This window comes from Bos mutus, chromosome 13 (assembly GCF_027580195.1).
Source record: "Bos mutus isolate GX-2022 chromosome 13, NWIPB_WYAK_1.1, whole genome shotgun sequence".
In the NCBI taxonomy this organism is placed as follows: domain Eukaryota; kingdom Metazoa; phylum Chordata; class Mammalia; order Artiodactyla; family Bovidae; genus Bos; species Bos mutus.
The window spans coordinates 51,999,901-52,014,204 of record NC_091629.1 but is presented as its reverse complement, the minus strand read 5'-3'; the positions used below and the strand labels follow the sequence as shown (position 1 = coordinate 52,014,204).

At 52.2% G+C, this 14,304-nt stretch overlaps 1 protein-coding gene across 3 annotated transcripts in view; it reads right to left on the bottom strand.

Moving 5' to 3' along the window:
• The window catches only part of PPP1R16B (protein phosphatase 1 regulatory subunit 16B), a 108,117-nt gene that overhangs the window by 19,819 nt on the left and 73,994 nt on the right, over positions 1-14,304 (bottom strand). For all 3 annotated transcript variants that reach the window (XM_070381728.1, XM_005895982.3, XM_070381729.1), the window contains exon 3: positions 4,337-4,407. In XM_070381728.1, coding sequence (XP_070237829.1) covers positions 4,337-4,407 — 71 coding nt within the window. The remainder of the gene's footprint in view (positions 1-4,336; positions 4,408-14,304) is intronic.

Below are 14,304 nucleotides of genomic sequence, written 5' to 3'. Positions count from 1 at the left end.
ACTGGGTCCTGACAGAGTCCCTGTGAGGAAAGAGCCGTGTCTGTCCTCCCACTTCTCCACATGTGGGTCAGCCCCAATGAGAAGGCAGCTTACAGAGAGATACTGGGCTCCAAAAGCCACTGAAGCCCCCAAACTCCAGCGAGGGAGAGTGAAAGATTCCAAGGAGACAGAGGGAGCTCAAGCTGGGGCCATGAGCAGAGAGAGGTGAGGATAGAGGAGGCAGAAGACGGGGATCCACTTTGCAGGCTGCAGAAAGGATCTCAGATGACCGCCGGAGAAATCAGCAGGGGACAGGGCAGCAGACCTGTGGCTCAGAACTGCCCATCCAGGGACGGCTCTGCCCTCAGTGCATGGGAGACACTGCAGAGTTATACTCAGAGAAGCAGCACCTCTGACTATTTGTTTTTTTAAAAAAGTCCCTCCTCCAGCTGCATGTGGAGAACAGACTTCCATCACAAGCTTCTGGAGGGAGAAGAGGGAGAGTGGGGAACTATGTCAAAATCACCCCCACTTAAGAGATGATGGCAGCCTGACCTACAGAAGTGACCGCAGGCATGGGGAGAAGCGACTGGATGCTAGCAGAAAGAGCGGGGGCACCTGTGGGAGCCCAGGGCCTCAGGGGGGTGCGGGGACGGGGTGGCACCACGGCCCCCATCCCCATTCCCTGCAGAACCAGGGGTCAGAGGGATGTCCTCGGTGGTCCAGTGGTTAAGACTCTGAGCACCCAATGCAGGGAACCTGGGTTCATTCCCTGGTCAAGGAACTAGATCCCTCATGCCACAACTAAAAGATCCTGCATTCCACAAGTAAGACCTGGTGCAGCCAAATACATACTTACATACATACCAAATACATACATCCATACATACCACACACATACACATCAAATACATACATGCATACGTACCAAGCACACATATACATACCAAACACACACACATACACACAAAATACATGCTTACATACATAACAAATACGTGCATACATACATACATACCACACACATACATACCAAATACATGCTTACACACATAGCAAATACATGCATACATACATACATACCAAATACATACATATATATATTTAAAAAAGAAAAAAAGAATCGGGGGTCAGCCCTGGACATATGAGACATATAGGAAATGAGCAGAGATGGTGCCAGGTTCTCTTTATGCACCATCTGACCTGGGGTTGGCTGGGTCTGGGGGCATCTCTCCAGACAGGAGAGTCAAGGGTGACCCAGTGGAGCAGAGCACTGCCTCAGGTGGTCGAGAGAAACATGCAGTGGCATGGTACCGCCAGCAGAGGGCGCCAAAAGCACCAGGGTGAGGCAGTCTGGAAAGGCGAGGGTCCCCCGGTGGGCGGTCACTGGCAGATGAGTTTGGGATGGCCTGGTCCATAGAAGGAGCCAGGAGCAGCCCGGACTGTAGGGTGAGGGGACAGGAGGGCCAGAGATCCCACCACGAGGGGCTGCAGAAATAAGACAGGCAGGGCGGTGGACAGGTGGAGCGATTACGCACATAGAATTGCAGTCGTGTGAGAAAGATGCCCAGGGGCTGGGCCAGTCTGCAGCTGGGAAACTCGACCTGAGCATGGGCTGGGTTGGGACCTGGGTGCAGGAGTGCAGTGGGGGCTGGTACGTGGTGGAGGGGGGCAGCGTCCTCGCCCACATTCCCCAAGGTGGGCCATAGCACCTGGCACCGATGACTCCTCCCGCCCCCTCACTTCCCACGTTCAATCCATCACCGGCTGTGGATCGTGTCTCCTGACTGCTGTCCCCATCCCCACTGCCCTGGCCGAGGCTTCATCATCTCTCTCTTTCTCCCTGTCACTCCCCTTTCACACACCCTCAGCCAGAGAGAGCTTCCTTGTTAACCCAGGCATGCTGCTCTCCGTTTACAAAACCTCTGAAGGCTCCCTGTTGCCAAAAGCAGAAAATCCATAGGAAGCTCTTGTCACTGTGCTCCTTCGTTGTCCTGGAGCAGTAGTGATGATGACAATGACAACAATAACAACAGCCCCAGAACAGCAGTAATAGTAACAGGTCACATTGCCAATAATAGGAGTTATTGCTTTTTGAGGAGTTACTAGGGCCATGCACTTTGCTAACTTTTGGCCATGCATTGCCTCAGTGAATCCTCAGGAAAACATTTTCAGGGCTCCGTAGCCATGTAGGGCTAGAAGCTACAGAGCTGGACAATGTCCATACACAGAACATGTCATCATCATAAAGGTTGTATTGGATGGTGCTGCCCTGAACCTCAGTTTCCTGAGCTGTAAAAATGGGGATAATAGTATTTCAAAGAGTTCTTGTGATGATCAACCCACACTTCACATATGTGAAGTGGTTTTGTTAAGAAGTGAACATATGACAGATTTTCATAATAATGAATGAAAATCATTCAATCGTATCTGACTCTTTGTGACCCCATGGACTGCAGCCCACCAGGCTCCTCTGTCCATGGAATTCTCTGGGCAAGAATAATGGAGTGGACTGCCATTTCCTTCTCCAGGGGATCTTCCCAACCCAAGGATTAAACCTGGGTCTCCCGCATCGCAGGCAGATTCTTTTCCATCTGAGCCACCAGGGAAGTCCCTCCATAATAATAATATGTAATATTTATCCAGTGTCAGATGATGCCTATAGGGTTTTGTATATTTATTTAATCTTCACAACAATCCAGTGACATGGGTACTTGTTATGCCTCTTTTACAGATGAGGAAAATGAGGCACAGAGAGCTTAAGCAACTTGCCCAAGGTCACACAGCTAGACCCTGTGGATGCATGAAGCCCCACGAGACAGAAGAGAAGCCAAGAGGACACACAGGGAGCTCCCAAGCCGATGGCTGAGGGTGGGGACTTGCCCCTGGGGCTTATGGGTAGGGCAGTGGCTACCTTTCCCGCCCTCAGAGGGAGATGGAGAAGGTCTCGCCAGCCCAGGCTTCCAGAGCCTGGCCAGGCCACCTTCAAGTCCACCTGCTCTGAAACTTGGGCCAGGGCACAGGGAGGTTCAGCGTGTTCAGTCATTAACTCAGCAGGCACATATTGAGCACCTACTTTATGCCAACATGGTGGGGGACAAAGTGGATACACCAATGAGAAAGAGACATGATAACTCTGCCCTCATGCAGTGCAGAGTCTTGGGTAACCAGAGACCAACACTAAATGGTCCCACTAATGGCTGGAAAGCTTCCCTGATAGCTCAGTTGGTAAAGAATCTGCCTGCAGTGCAGGAGACCCCGGTTCGATTCCTGGGTCAAGAAGATCCACTGGAGAAGGGATAGGCTACCCACTCTAGTATTCTTGGGCTTCACTTGTGGCTCAGCTGGTAGAGAATCTGCCCGCAATGCAGGAGACCTGAGTTTGATCCCTGGGTTGGGAAGATCCCCTGGAGAAGGGAACGGCTATCTACTCCAGTATTCTGGCCTGGAGAATTAAGAGTCAGATGCGACTGAAAGACTCCCACTTTCACTTTCACTGGCTGGAATGACAGAGGCGCTCAGAGGATGTAACAGCACAGCTCTCAGACTCTAGCTGTGCACGCACCTCAACACTGGGTGAGATGCGATGGGGAGCAGAGAGTGTGTGCAAAGGACAGAAAACTCAAGTAGCTGAAGGCCTGGCGGTCAGCATGGCCGGCTCAGCAGGGCACTGGGGTGCTCCTTACCCTTAGTGTTATGCGAAGACATGAGACTGCTCTGAGTAACATCAGCAGATGTTGGGTCTGAGCATCCCTGCGGCCACAGCACGGAGGGTGGATCAGGGCAGGATGCCTGAATGCTGGGGCCCAAGGAAGGGGCTGCTGCAGCATGAGATGATGAGAAATGTCAGCCAGAGCAGCCCCTCCTCAGCAAAGCGGGGGTCTGGGCCCATCTCACTGCCCTAAAGAGGCTGTGTGTTATGACAGCACACGGTTCCTGGCCAGAGTCCAAAGCAGTGTGACCTTAGGCAGGTCCCATAACCTCCCTGTCAATCACTGCTGTCACCAGGGTGGTCGGATGCCTTGGTGGGTGTGAACAAATGTGCTTCGTACACTGTCAAGCTCTGAACAAACTTGCTTTGTGTGTCAAACACTTTGCCAGGCAGCGACGATGCAGCGGACAAAGGCTCCCTGTCCCCGGAGGCAGTGTGTGCGCCATGCACGTGGGCACGGGGCTCTGTGGGCGTGTCTGTAACAGACACACTCGTCTCCAGGGCAGACAAGAGCCTTTCAGAAGTGGCAGCTGCAGCTCCCCTCCCCCTCCTCCCTGAGGGTCCTGGGCAGGAAAAAGCAGGGAGGGAGATGGGGCATGTGTCTAGGTGGGGAGCAGGGAGTCAGGGGTCCTAGCAGGTCCTCACCTGGTGCAGGGCGGTGAGTCCATCTTCGTTGCACAAATCAGGGCTGACCTTATTCTTCAGGAAGTAGCGCACTGCAACAGAGGGGAAGAGGTGACTGTCTTGTCACACACTGCATGTGCAGGGGTGGGGGGACCCAGGTAAGACCCACTGTCCCCCCGGTCCTGGCACCATCAGTCGTATTTACTCCTTACAAACCTCCTGCCTCTATCCTCCCCGACCCGCTCAAACCTTAGTTCGCATCCTGGACCCAAGTGCAAAGGGAAAGATGCGGGGGTCTGCACACACATACAGGTACAACTTCTTTACATTCAAGTCTACCCGCTCAGAGACTCGGACCACGGCACAGGGAGGCATCAGTGAGTTCATTCATTAAGTCAGTATGCACATATTAAGCACCTACTGTATGCCATCGTGGGGTAGAGTGGTGAGATACACCAAGGAGCAAGAGACATGGATTCTGCCTTCGTGCGGCTGAGTTCGGGAAATGAAAGACCGACATCCAATGAGAAGATCCAGCAGCCCTGCAAGACCCTTCACAGACGTCCGTTCCTGGTCAGTCTCCAGGCAGGCCACTCCCACAGGGTGAGGTGTCCCTGAGGCCAGTGGGATGAAGCCCATGGTTTCCCTTCTGGTCCATCTTACCCTTCCCTGTTCACATGGCTCCAAAGCCGAATGTAGAGCCTGCGCAAGCCTGTCCCCAGATCCAGCTTCCCAAGGGTGGACCATGCAGCAAGAAAGTGCACCTCTAGGCTGAAGGGGCGACCACAGGATGGCTGTTTGCAGAACCAATGGAGGAACTTGGCTACACAAGCTGGCTGAGGCCCTCATGATGCAGAGAAAGCCAGGGACAGAGGCCAGGGTCCTGCAAGTGCAGGAGCAGGCCAGCCCTGGCCCCTTGGAGCCCCTCCCATGCCCACCTAGTCTGAAAGTGTGAGTCAGCTGTGTCCGACTCTCTGAGACCCCATGGACAGAGAAGCCTGGTGGGCTACAGTCCATAGGGTCCATGGACTGTAGTCCACCAGGCTTCTCTGTCCATGGGATTCTCCAGGCAAGAATACTGGAGTGCGTAGCCATTCCCTTCTCCAGGGGGGTCTTCCCGACCCAGGGATCTGGTCTCCCTCATTGCACGCAAATACTTTTATCATCTGAGACACCACCTTGTCTGGCTCCCTCAAAACACTAGCCGAAGTGCGCCTCCCCTAATGCCCATGGCGGGGCGGTGTCTCCGCGCCACCACCCACACGCTGGGGCAGGGCCACTGTGGTTTCCTAGCCCATTTGCCTCTGCTGTGGGGGGACAAACTCGAGCGAACTGTGAAGGGTAGAGGGCAGGTCATCCATTCTGCACACTGAATATCCGCTGGGCAACCCCAGAGGGTGCGGGGGAGGGAGATGAGGTCTCCGGAACCTCAATGGGATGGGGGCTGTCTTCATTAGGCGCAGATCCAGGAACCACAGGCCCAGCAGCACCCTTGGCCTGAGTGTGACCAGAGGTCCCTGCGAGGGGGAGGCTGAGGTCTCCACCCAACTTCCTGGCAAGAGGTGACATCTCCCACACACTTGCCCAAGATGCTTTCATCACTGCTGGGGGTCAGGGGGACAAGGGGCTTATATATGGTTTACACTCAGGTCCTCTGGAGCTGCCCTGTCCACTAGGGAACCACTGGCCACAGCGAGCTCTTGGGGTTTTTCAAACGTTAACTTGTAAAAATTCAAAATTCACTTCCCTCAGTCACTCTGGCCACATTTTAAGGACTCAAAAGCAAAAGTGTTAGTTGTTCAGTTGTGTCCGACTCTTTTGCAACCCCATGGACTGTAGCCTGCCAGGCTCCTCTGTCCATGGAATTCTCCAGGCAAGAGTACTGGAGTGGGTTGCCATTTCCTACTCCAGGGGATCTTCCCAACCTAAGGATCGAACCCAGGTCTCCCACATTGCAGGCAGATTCTTTACCATTTGAGCCACCAGGGAAGCCCCCAACAACTACAGGTGGCTACCATATTAGAAGGAAATGGCAAGCCATTCCAGTATTCTTGCCTGGAGAATCCCAGGGACAGAGGAGCCTAGTGGGCTGCCCTCTATGGGGTCGCACAGAGTCGGACATGACTGAGGCAACTTAGCAGCAGCAACCATATTAGAAAGTGCACAAATAGAACATTTCCCATCTTTACAGAAAGTTCTATTGGACATCACTGCTTTGGGGCATTACACATGGAAATTAACTGCATCACCAACTGCTCAGACCCTTCCATGGCTCCCTACGGCTCTGGAAACAAGTGCAAAACCCTGACGATGGTGTAGAAGGTCCGCATGATGTGTGCCCTGTCTGCAGGCCTCCATCTCGCACAGTTCCAGGGGGACCATTCATTCACATTGTGGCCTGTGAGAACGGCACCCTCTTAGGGCAGAGGAGTTCGTTCAGCTGTATACGGCACTCCCAACTTACCCGCCTCTCCAGTCTTTTTCTTAAATTTCAAACACCTTTCACAATAGTCTTTTGTCAGCTACAGAGTCACCAAATCTCCTTTGATTTCTGAGCTTTTGCACTGCCTGTTTCCATTACCTGGACAACTCAGTCACCCATGCGTGCATGCATCCATCCATCTAGCCTCACCCACTCATCCACCCATCCACCATCCATCACCCACCTGCATCCATGCATCCATCCAGCCATCCACCCACCCATCCACCATCCATCCATGCACCCACCGGCATCCATTCATCCATCTATTCATCCACCCATCCACCATCTATCCACCCACCCTCATCCATTCATCCATCCAGTCATCCACCCATCCACCAATCATCCATCCACCCACAGCCATGCATTCCAACACACACACACACACACACACACACCTGTCTCACTCCTCATCCTTTACATCTCAGCTAAAACTTCCCAGATGAAGCCACTCCCCCGTTCTGCACACCCACAGCATCTACACATCTCGTATATAGCCTTAGCACAACCATAATTACATAACTATCTGGATAATCATGGTGGGCTTTGGGTCTGTCTGCTGTGACCTGGCACTCACTGCTGAGGTCTGGCACACAGTTAATCCTCAACAAGCCTTCCAGGACCCTGACTTACTTGGTGGCCTCCTAGCTCAGTCTAAGGACACAGCTTATCCATCTTTCAGCACAGCAGACCACCCTGTAGGGCTGTCCCGAATGGCTCACGTCTACAGTATTCAGCGCGGCCTACAGGGTCTTCCTACCAGGATGCACAGTACCGGTCTCAGCCTCAAGGCCATATTGAGAACATTATGGCAAAGCCACTGATCACTGTGGCCCAGCCTATCCACAGGCCACAGGGGTGTCCTGGGCCTGACAGCTGGCCTTTGGAAGAGAAGTGACCACAGTGTCCCTGTGCATCATGGAAGGTTCTGGAAGGTTCTGCTCCCATTAGGCCAGGGTTCAGATCCTTTGGGGGTGGCTGGTGAACTAGGATTCCGGTCCGGGAGACACTCTTTGAGGCAGAAATTAAGCGTCGGCTGCCTAAAGCAGTCTTTGTGTGCAGTAATTATTAGGGTGTTCTCTGTGCGATGTGGGAACCTAAGACATATAATTACTCCAATGTCGGGCAGTTATTTTCAGCCCAAGAGGTGGGACAAGTCATCTCCGTCTCTAAGGAGCCGTCGACAGTCATGACCCAAGGTCCCCCTCTGTTGGTTCTACTTGACTTTAGTTGGGAGCCTGGTTCTGGACACAACCCACTGGAGCAAAAACTCTACCACCCAGGACCTAGCCAGGCTTTCCTGCCTCTGGGGTTCAACAATAAAACGATTCTTCTGGACTTCCCTGGTGGTCCAATGGTTAGGAATCTGCCTGCCAATGCAGGGGACGTGGTTTGAGTCTCTGGTCTGGGAAAATTCCACTGCCGCAGGGCAACTAAGCTCATGTGCCACCACTACTGAGTCCACAAGTCTAGAGCCCGTGCTCTGCAACGAGAAGCCACCGCAATGAGAAGCCCGCACGCCGCAACTAGAGGGAAGCCCCTGCTCATCGCAGCCAGAGAAAGCCCTCTCGCAGCAATGAAGACCCAGTGCAGCCAAAAATAAATAAAAAAATTTTAATGTTAAAAAATGATTCCTCTACTCCTCTACCAACACTGTCTTTTTACTGAGCCCCTCCTATGCACCTGGGTCGATGCGGAACTGCTTTGTTTCGTGGGTTCATGTCTAATCACTCCTCCTATGGAGAAAAGGAAAGTACAGCTCACTGCCACATGAGACCAAGTAGAGGAAGTCAGACTCTCTGATTTCTAAGCCCAGACTCTTGACCACAAGTCTGCTCTTTTCTGCCCCCGGGGCCAGGCATGGCGACCAGCAGTGCTGGAGTATTCAGAGCTGGGCTAAACGCTGGTGTGGGGAGGAGGATGATGGGAGCGTGGACACAGTGACCTCTGCTCTGTGAGCATCAGAGGCCCTTGAGTCCCAGGCCAAGCCTCTTCTTGCAGACAGAGGGGCTCAGAGATCTACAGCCAGGACAGCAGAAATACCGCAGGCCCCAGGGGGCATGGAGAGACATCTCAAGGGACAAGTTAAACTCAAAGTTGCTTCCTCTCACTCCCTACTTAAAACTCTCCTGGCTCCACATTGCTCTTAGACTAGAGTTCAGGGCTTCCCTGGGGGCTCCGTGGTAAAGAATCTGTCTGCCAATGCAAGGGACGCAGTTTCGACTCCTGGTCCAGGAAGATCCCACATGCCATGGAGCAACTGAGCCCGTGCACCACAACTGCTGAGCCTGTGCTCCAGAGCCCAGGAACTGCAACTACCGAGCCCACGCACCGCAACTACTGAAGCCGGTGTGCCCTAGAGCTTGTGTTCCTCAACAGGAGAAGCCACGGCGATGAGAAGCCCGCACACCGAAACCAGACGGTAGGCCCTGCTCACCACAACGCAGCAACAGAGGCCCAGCACAGCCTAAATAAATAAAATCATACATAAAAGAGTCGCATTCAGAATTCATCCTTGGCCTTCACTGGGTCAGCAAACTATGGCCATAGGCTGTATGTGGCAGGCAGCCTGTTCCGATAAATGAAAATTTCTTGGAACACATCTGCACTCACTCATTTACATATTGCCTGTGACTGCTTTTACCCTACAACACCAGAGTTGATTAGTTACAGCAGAGACATATGGCCCAGACAACCTAAAATATTTACTTTTAATATCTGGCTTTTTACAGAAAAGACTTGCTGACCCTGGTCTTCACAGTCCTGCATGGTGTGGTCTTGCCTACAGGGCTACCATCTTGCTATTTTCATCAGAGTCTATGGGAATGGCTTGCTCTGAAGTTGTGCAGTGTGCAGCCTGCTCAACTGGACCTAGCCATCCTATATCCCTAGCTCTCGAGGCTCTTCTCTTGCTTTCTGAACACCTTGCACAATAGAGGTAGCTGGCTTAGGGGGATCTGAGGGGTTGGTCGGGGCTCAGAAAAGACAAAGGCAAGAAGGGCACGTGCTCCTCTCCAGGTGGACGCGCCCACCACTTCCTGGTCGCCCACCCCCTGGTCTGCTCCCTGCCTCCCCAGCCCCAACAAACACCAGGCTTGCTCATCAGTTTGTCCACATGACCCAAGAGTCCCCATGCATTTGTTCAGCTGTGACTTTAGGCAAGTTATTCCTCTTCTCTGGGCATCAATGTTCTCATCTGTAAAATGGGGATCACAATAGCATCTCCTTTGTGGGGATGCCATGAGGGTTAAGCAAGAACCCCTGAAAGCTACTACTATCATTTATATTAAAAACAACATCAACCACTGAGCTCCTGCTTGGTCCTACTCTGTGCTGGGTGCTAGAAATGTAAACGTGAATATCTTGCATTTCTCAAGAGCCCCTGACCTGGTCTTAAAAGACAAGGACCATCTCTCTCCAGGGGGCTCTGAGCATCTGCTGGTTTAAGGATCACAAGTAAGGCCACAGCCAATGTCCCCACCATCCCCTCCATACAGGCGAGACCCCACTGAGATGGTAAAGAGGTGGCTCCCGCCCTCCCCTCGTGTATTCCTGCGCCTGGCACCAGCCCCGTTGCTCCGCCCACACCTCCCTGGCAATCTGGCTGGAATCTGGGCCAAGCAGGGCCATCTGCTCCCCTCTGTCTCCAGCTGTAGCGAGCAAGCTGAACCGGCCCATCTCGGCAGGAAGCTGGTGGTGGCTGCCTTTGTAGGGAGAAATCACTGCTGACAAGCTTGTGTTTTCTTTGCTACCTGACCCACTCCACCCCATCGAGCAGACTGCCCGACCTCGGGCTGGTCAGCAACCACAGGTGTGGCTCCTGTCTTGGGCAGTGGGGCACAGCAAGGCAAGAGGTATCTGCCCACTGGATGGATGGACCTTGGACAATCTACATCTGCCGGGGGTGCCCTGGGGCTGAGCTGCTGCCGCCTGGCCACATGACTTCCATCCACAATCATGTTCATGGGACACCCACTCACCAGGCCCTCCTCCCTTTCCATCTCGCTTCCTTTCCTGCCCAGCACTCAGCAACGAAGCCTCATCCTCCCACTGCCTCCTAGGCGCTGCATGATCTAGTTTCTGCCCCTTTCCACCCCCACTTTATCCCACCCGCACCTCCTCCCTGAATCCCTCACCAATTCAGTCACACTGGCTTCTTCCATTTCTTAAAGCAAGACAAAAAGTGAGCTCCTCAAGGCCTTTACACAGAGCTTTCTGCACCTGGAACCCTCTTTCTTCCATGACTTGAGCCAGCAAGCTCCTCTTCATCCTTCCAATTCTAGCTGAAATGTCACCTCCTCCATGAGGCCTTCCAAGATCACCCCAATCTCAGTCAAGTTGCCTGAATGATTCTCTCCCACAGTATCCTGGACGTTTGCATTTCTGCTTTGCAGTAGTGCCTACTGCAACCCATACTTACAGGGTCATTAGTGAGCATATATTAATTATATAGTTATATGTTTAGTTTTTTTAGACTCCATGAGGGCAGGGATCCCCCACTGACTGGTGTTCCCAGTGTCCAGAATGGAGCCTGGCTCAGAGCGGGGGCTCAAGAAATATCCATTGTAGTGAGAACACCTGAAATCTACTGTCTTAGTAAATTTCTAGTACTGAGGACAGCATCCTTATTAGCTATAATCATCACGCTGCACACTGGCGCTCTGGATGTAGTCATCCTACATAATGGCAACTGTGTACCGTCTGGCCAATATCTCCAAAAAAATGTAACCTACACGAGGAAACTGGAGAAGGAAGTGGCCATCCACTCCAGTATTCTTGCCGGGAGAATTCCATGGACGGAGGAGCCTGGCAGGCTACAGTCCTTGGGGTCGCAAGAGCTGGACATGAGTTGGTGACTAAAGAGAGCAAGAGACTGAGGAGATGGATGTGTTAATTAGCTTAACTGTACTGACCGTTTTTCTCTCTATATATAAAGGTAGATAGATAAACGTCATGTTGTACACTGTAAATATGTACAATTTTTATCAAAATTTTAAACAACCTATCGTATGAGGGAGCAAAGGTAGGAAGGAACAAGAGGAGAGAGGATGGCTCTGGGGGTCCATGGAGCTCCTTGTTCCAACTCCTCATTCCAGGGGCCATGGGACTGTGGGACATGGTCTCCCGCTGGGGACATATGCATAGTCCCGCAAACACAACACAAAGAGTGTGACTCAAGGACTGAAAAGCAACAAGCATGGATTTTGCACAGACGTGCAACAGCAGATACCCCTCCTTGAGCCTCCAGTGGCGGTGCAGCAGACCTGGCAGTTGAGCAGCAGCCCACTCCCAGGCCAGGTACCAGACGCCCATCATGACCCTTCTGCCCCGGATCTCAGTCCTCATTCTTAGTCTGCCCTACACATTTGGTGTTCTTTCTATAATTCAGCATTGACTGTGTTACAGGCACTATCTTAGGAGCTTTATGTCTATCAAATTCATTAGTCCTCCATTTACATCTATCAACCCCATAAATCCACTTATGAGGACCAATGACCTGCTATTATCAATTAACTGCCTGCCATTATCATCCCAGTTTACAGGTGGGAAAACCGAGGCTCGGGCTTGAGCTCGTGAAAATGACTTGCCCAAGGGCACGTGTCTAGGAATGGCAGAGCTGGGATTTTAACTCCCAGATTCTGACTGTCTCCAAAGGCTGCTTAACCATTTTGCTAAAATCATGCCAAACAAGGACCTGGGGAAGGGAAGGTGGGCAGCCAAGAAATGTGTCAGATGGATGCAGATATGAGTGTGAAGAGAGCCACAGAGCTGACAGAAAGCTAGAGGAAAGGTCAAGATTGTTACCAACAGTTCAGCATCCAGTACATGATAACAAGAGGATGATCACTAACGGTCATCCCCGAACCTTCTCTTTAGAGCAGTTTGCAGGTGAGGACTGTGGGGCAGGAGGTTAACACTTAGCCCGAGGTCCCATGGCAGAGGAGTGGGGACTTCGGGGAGGACCCTGAGCGCCACCACTTCCTCTGTTGGTCTTCCTCCTGCATCTCCATTCCTGGCAGACCCTACCCCTCCCTTGATGCGCCCCACCCTAAGCATCCTCAGGGCCTGCCTCCAGCTGCTGCACCCCACCCACTAGGCTGCACCTCCTCCATGGAAAATCATGCCCCCACTGGTCACACTTCCTTTCCTTCCTCATGTCCCAGGTCTGCTTTGCTCAGTCTCATGGGATCCAGCACCTGCAGTCTGGTCAAACCAGATCCTTGGGCCCCCCTTCCCCCTCTGCGTCCCACCCCCCAGGGTGCTGGCAGGGCTGCAGGGGGCCCAGCGTGCTGCTCTGACCCTGATTGAAGGGCCAGCACTCTCAGGAAGCAGTCTCTTTCCTCTCCTCCCAAGTCAAGGTTGTCCTGGGTCCTCAGCGCACTGTGCTTCCCCAGTCACTCCACTGAGCAACTTCAACCTTTCCACCCACCACTGCTCCTCCTTGGAGCAGAAAGAGCCAGAAATAGCTGCTTCCAGGGGAGCCCAGCCGCCTTGGGCCGGGGGTGGAGTCAAGTCTAATGGTGGCTTCTGCAGGGGCTGGTGCCTCCCATCCCAGTGGCAGGAAGTTCACCCCAGGATCCCAGGCCATGACTCAGCCAAGGTGAAGGATGGGCAAGGAAGACCTGGGTTTCCTTCAAAGTCACAGTCCCAGGCCCAGGGCCCAGGAGCCAGCCCTTGTTCTTCCCCGGGAAGCCCCCCTCCAGGGCCCATGTGAGGAGAGGAGAAGGCCGGACAATAACCAGTGTTGGTGAGGATGTGAGGAAGTGGAACCCTCGTACACTGCTGGTGGGAATGTAAAACGAGGCAGCTGCTGTGGGAAAACTGGCAGTTTCTCCAAATATAAATAAAGGTTTACCATATAACCCAGCGATTCCACTCTTAGCTATAGACCCAAGAGGAACGAACATATATGTCCACACAAAAACTAGTATCTCGATGTTTATTTACATTATTTACAATAGCCCCAAAGTGGAAACAAGCCAAATGTTCATCAGTGGAGAAATGGATAAAATGTGGTATACTCATACCATGGAATATTATGTAGCCACAAAGAGGAATGAAGTGCTGACACAGGCTACACCACGGATGTTTCTTGAAAACATCATGCTAAGTGAAAGAGGCCAGTAAAGAAAGATCACATATTGTGTGATTCCATTTATAGGAAGTGTCCAGAATAGGTAAACCCATAAAGACAGAAAGTAGATTAGTGGTTGTTAGGAGCTAAAGGGAGCAGGGAATGAGGAATGACTGCTTATGAGTACAGGGTGTCCTTTTGATGAAACTTCTCTGGAACTATTAATAGATAGTGGTAATTGTTATACAACCTTGAATGTTATACAACCTTGAATGTGAGTGCAATAAAGACCACAAACTGCACACTTTAAAGAGAGAATTTTGTAGCATGTGAATGCTACCTCGATTTTCTGTTTAATTTTTTTTTTTTTTGGGCTGTGCTGGGTCTTCACTGCAGCTCTTGAGCTTAGCTGCCTTGTGACATGTGAGATCTTAG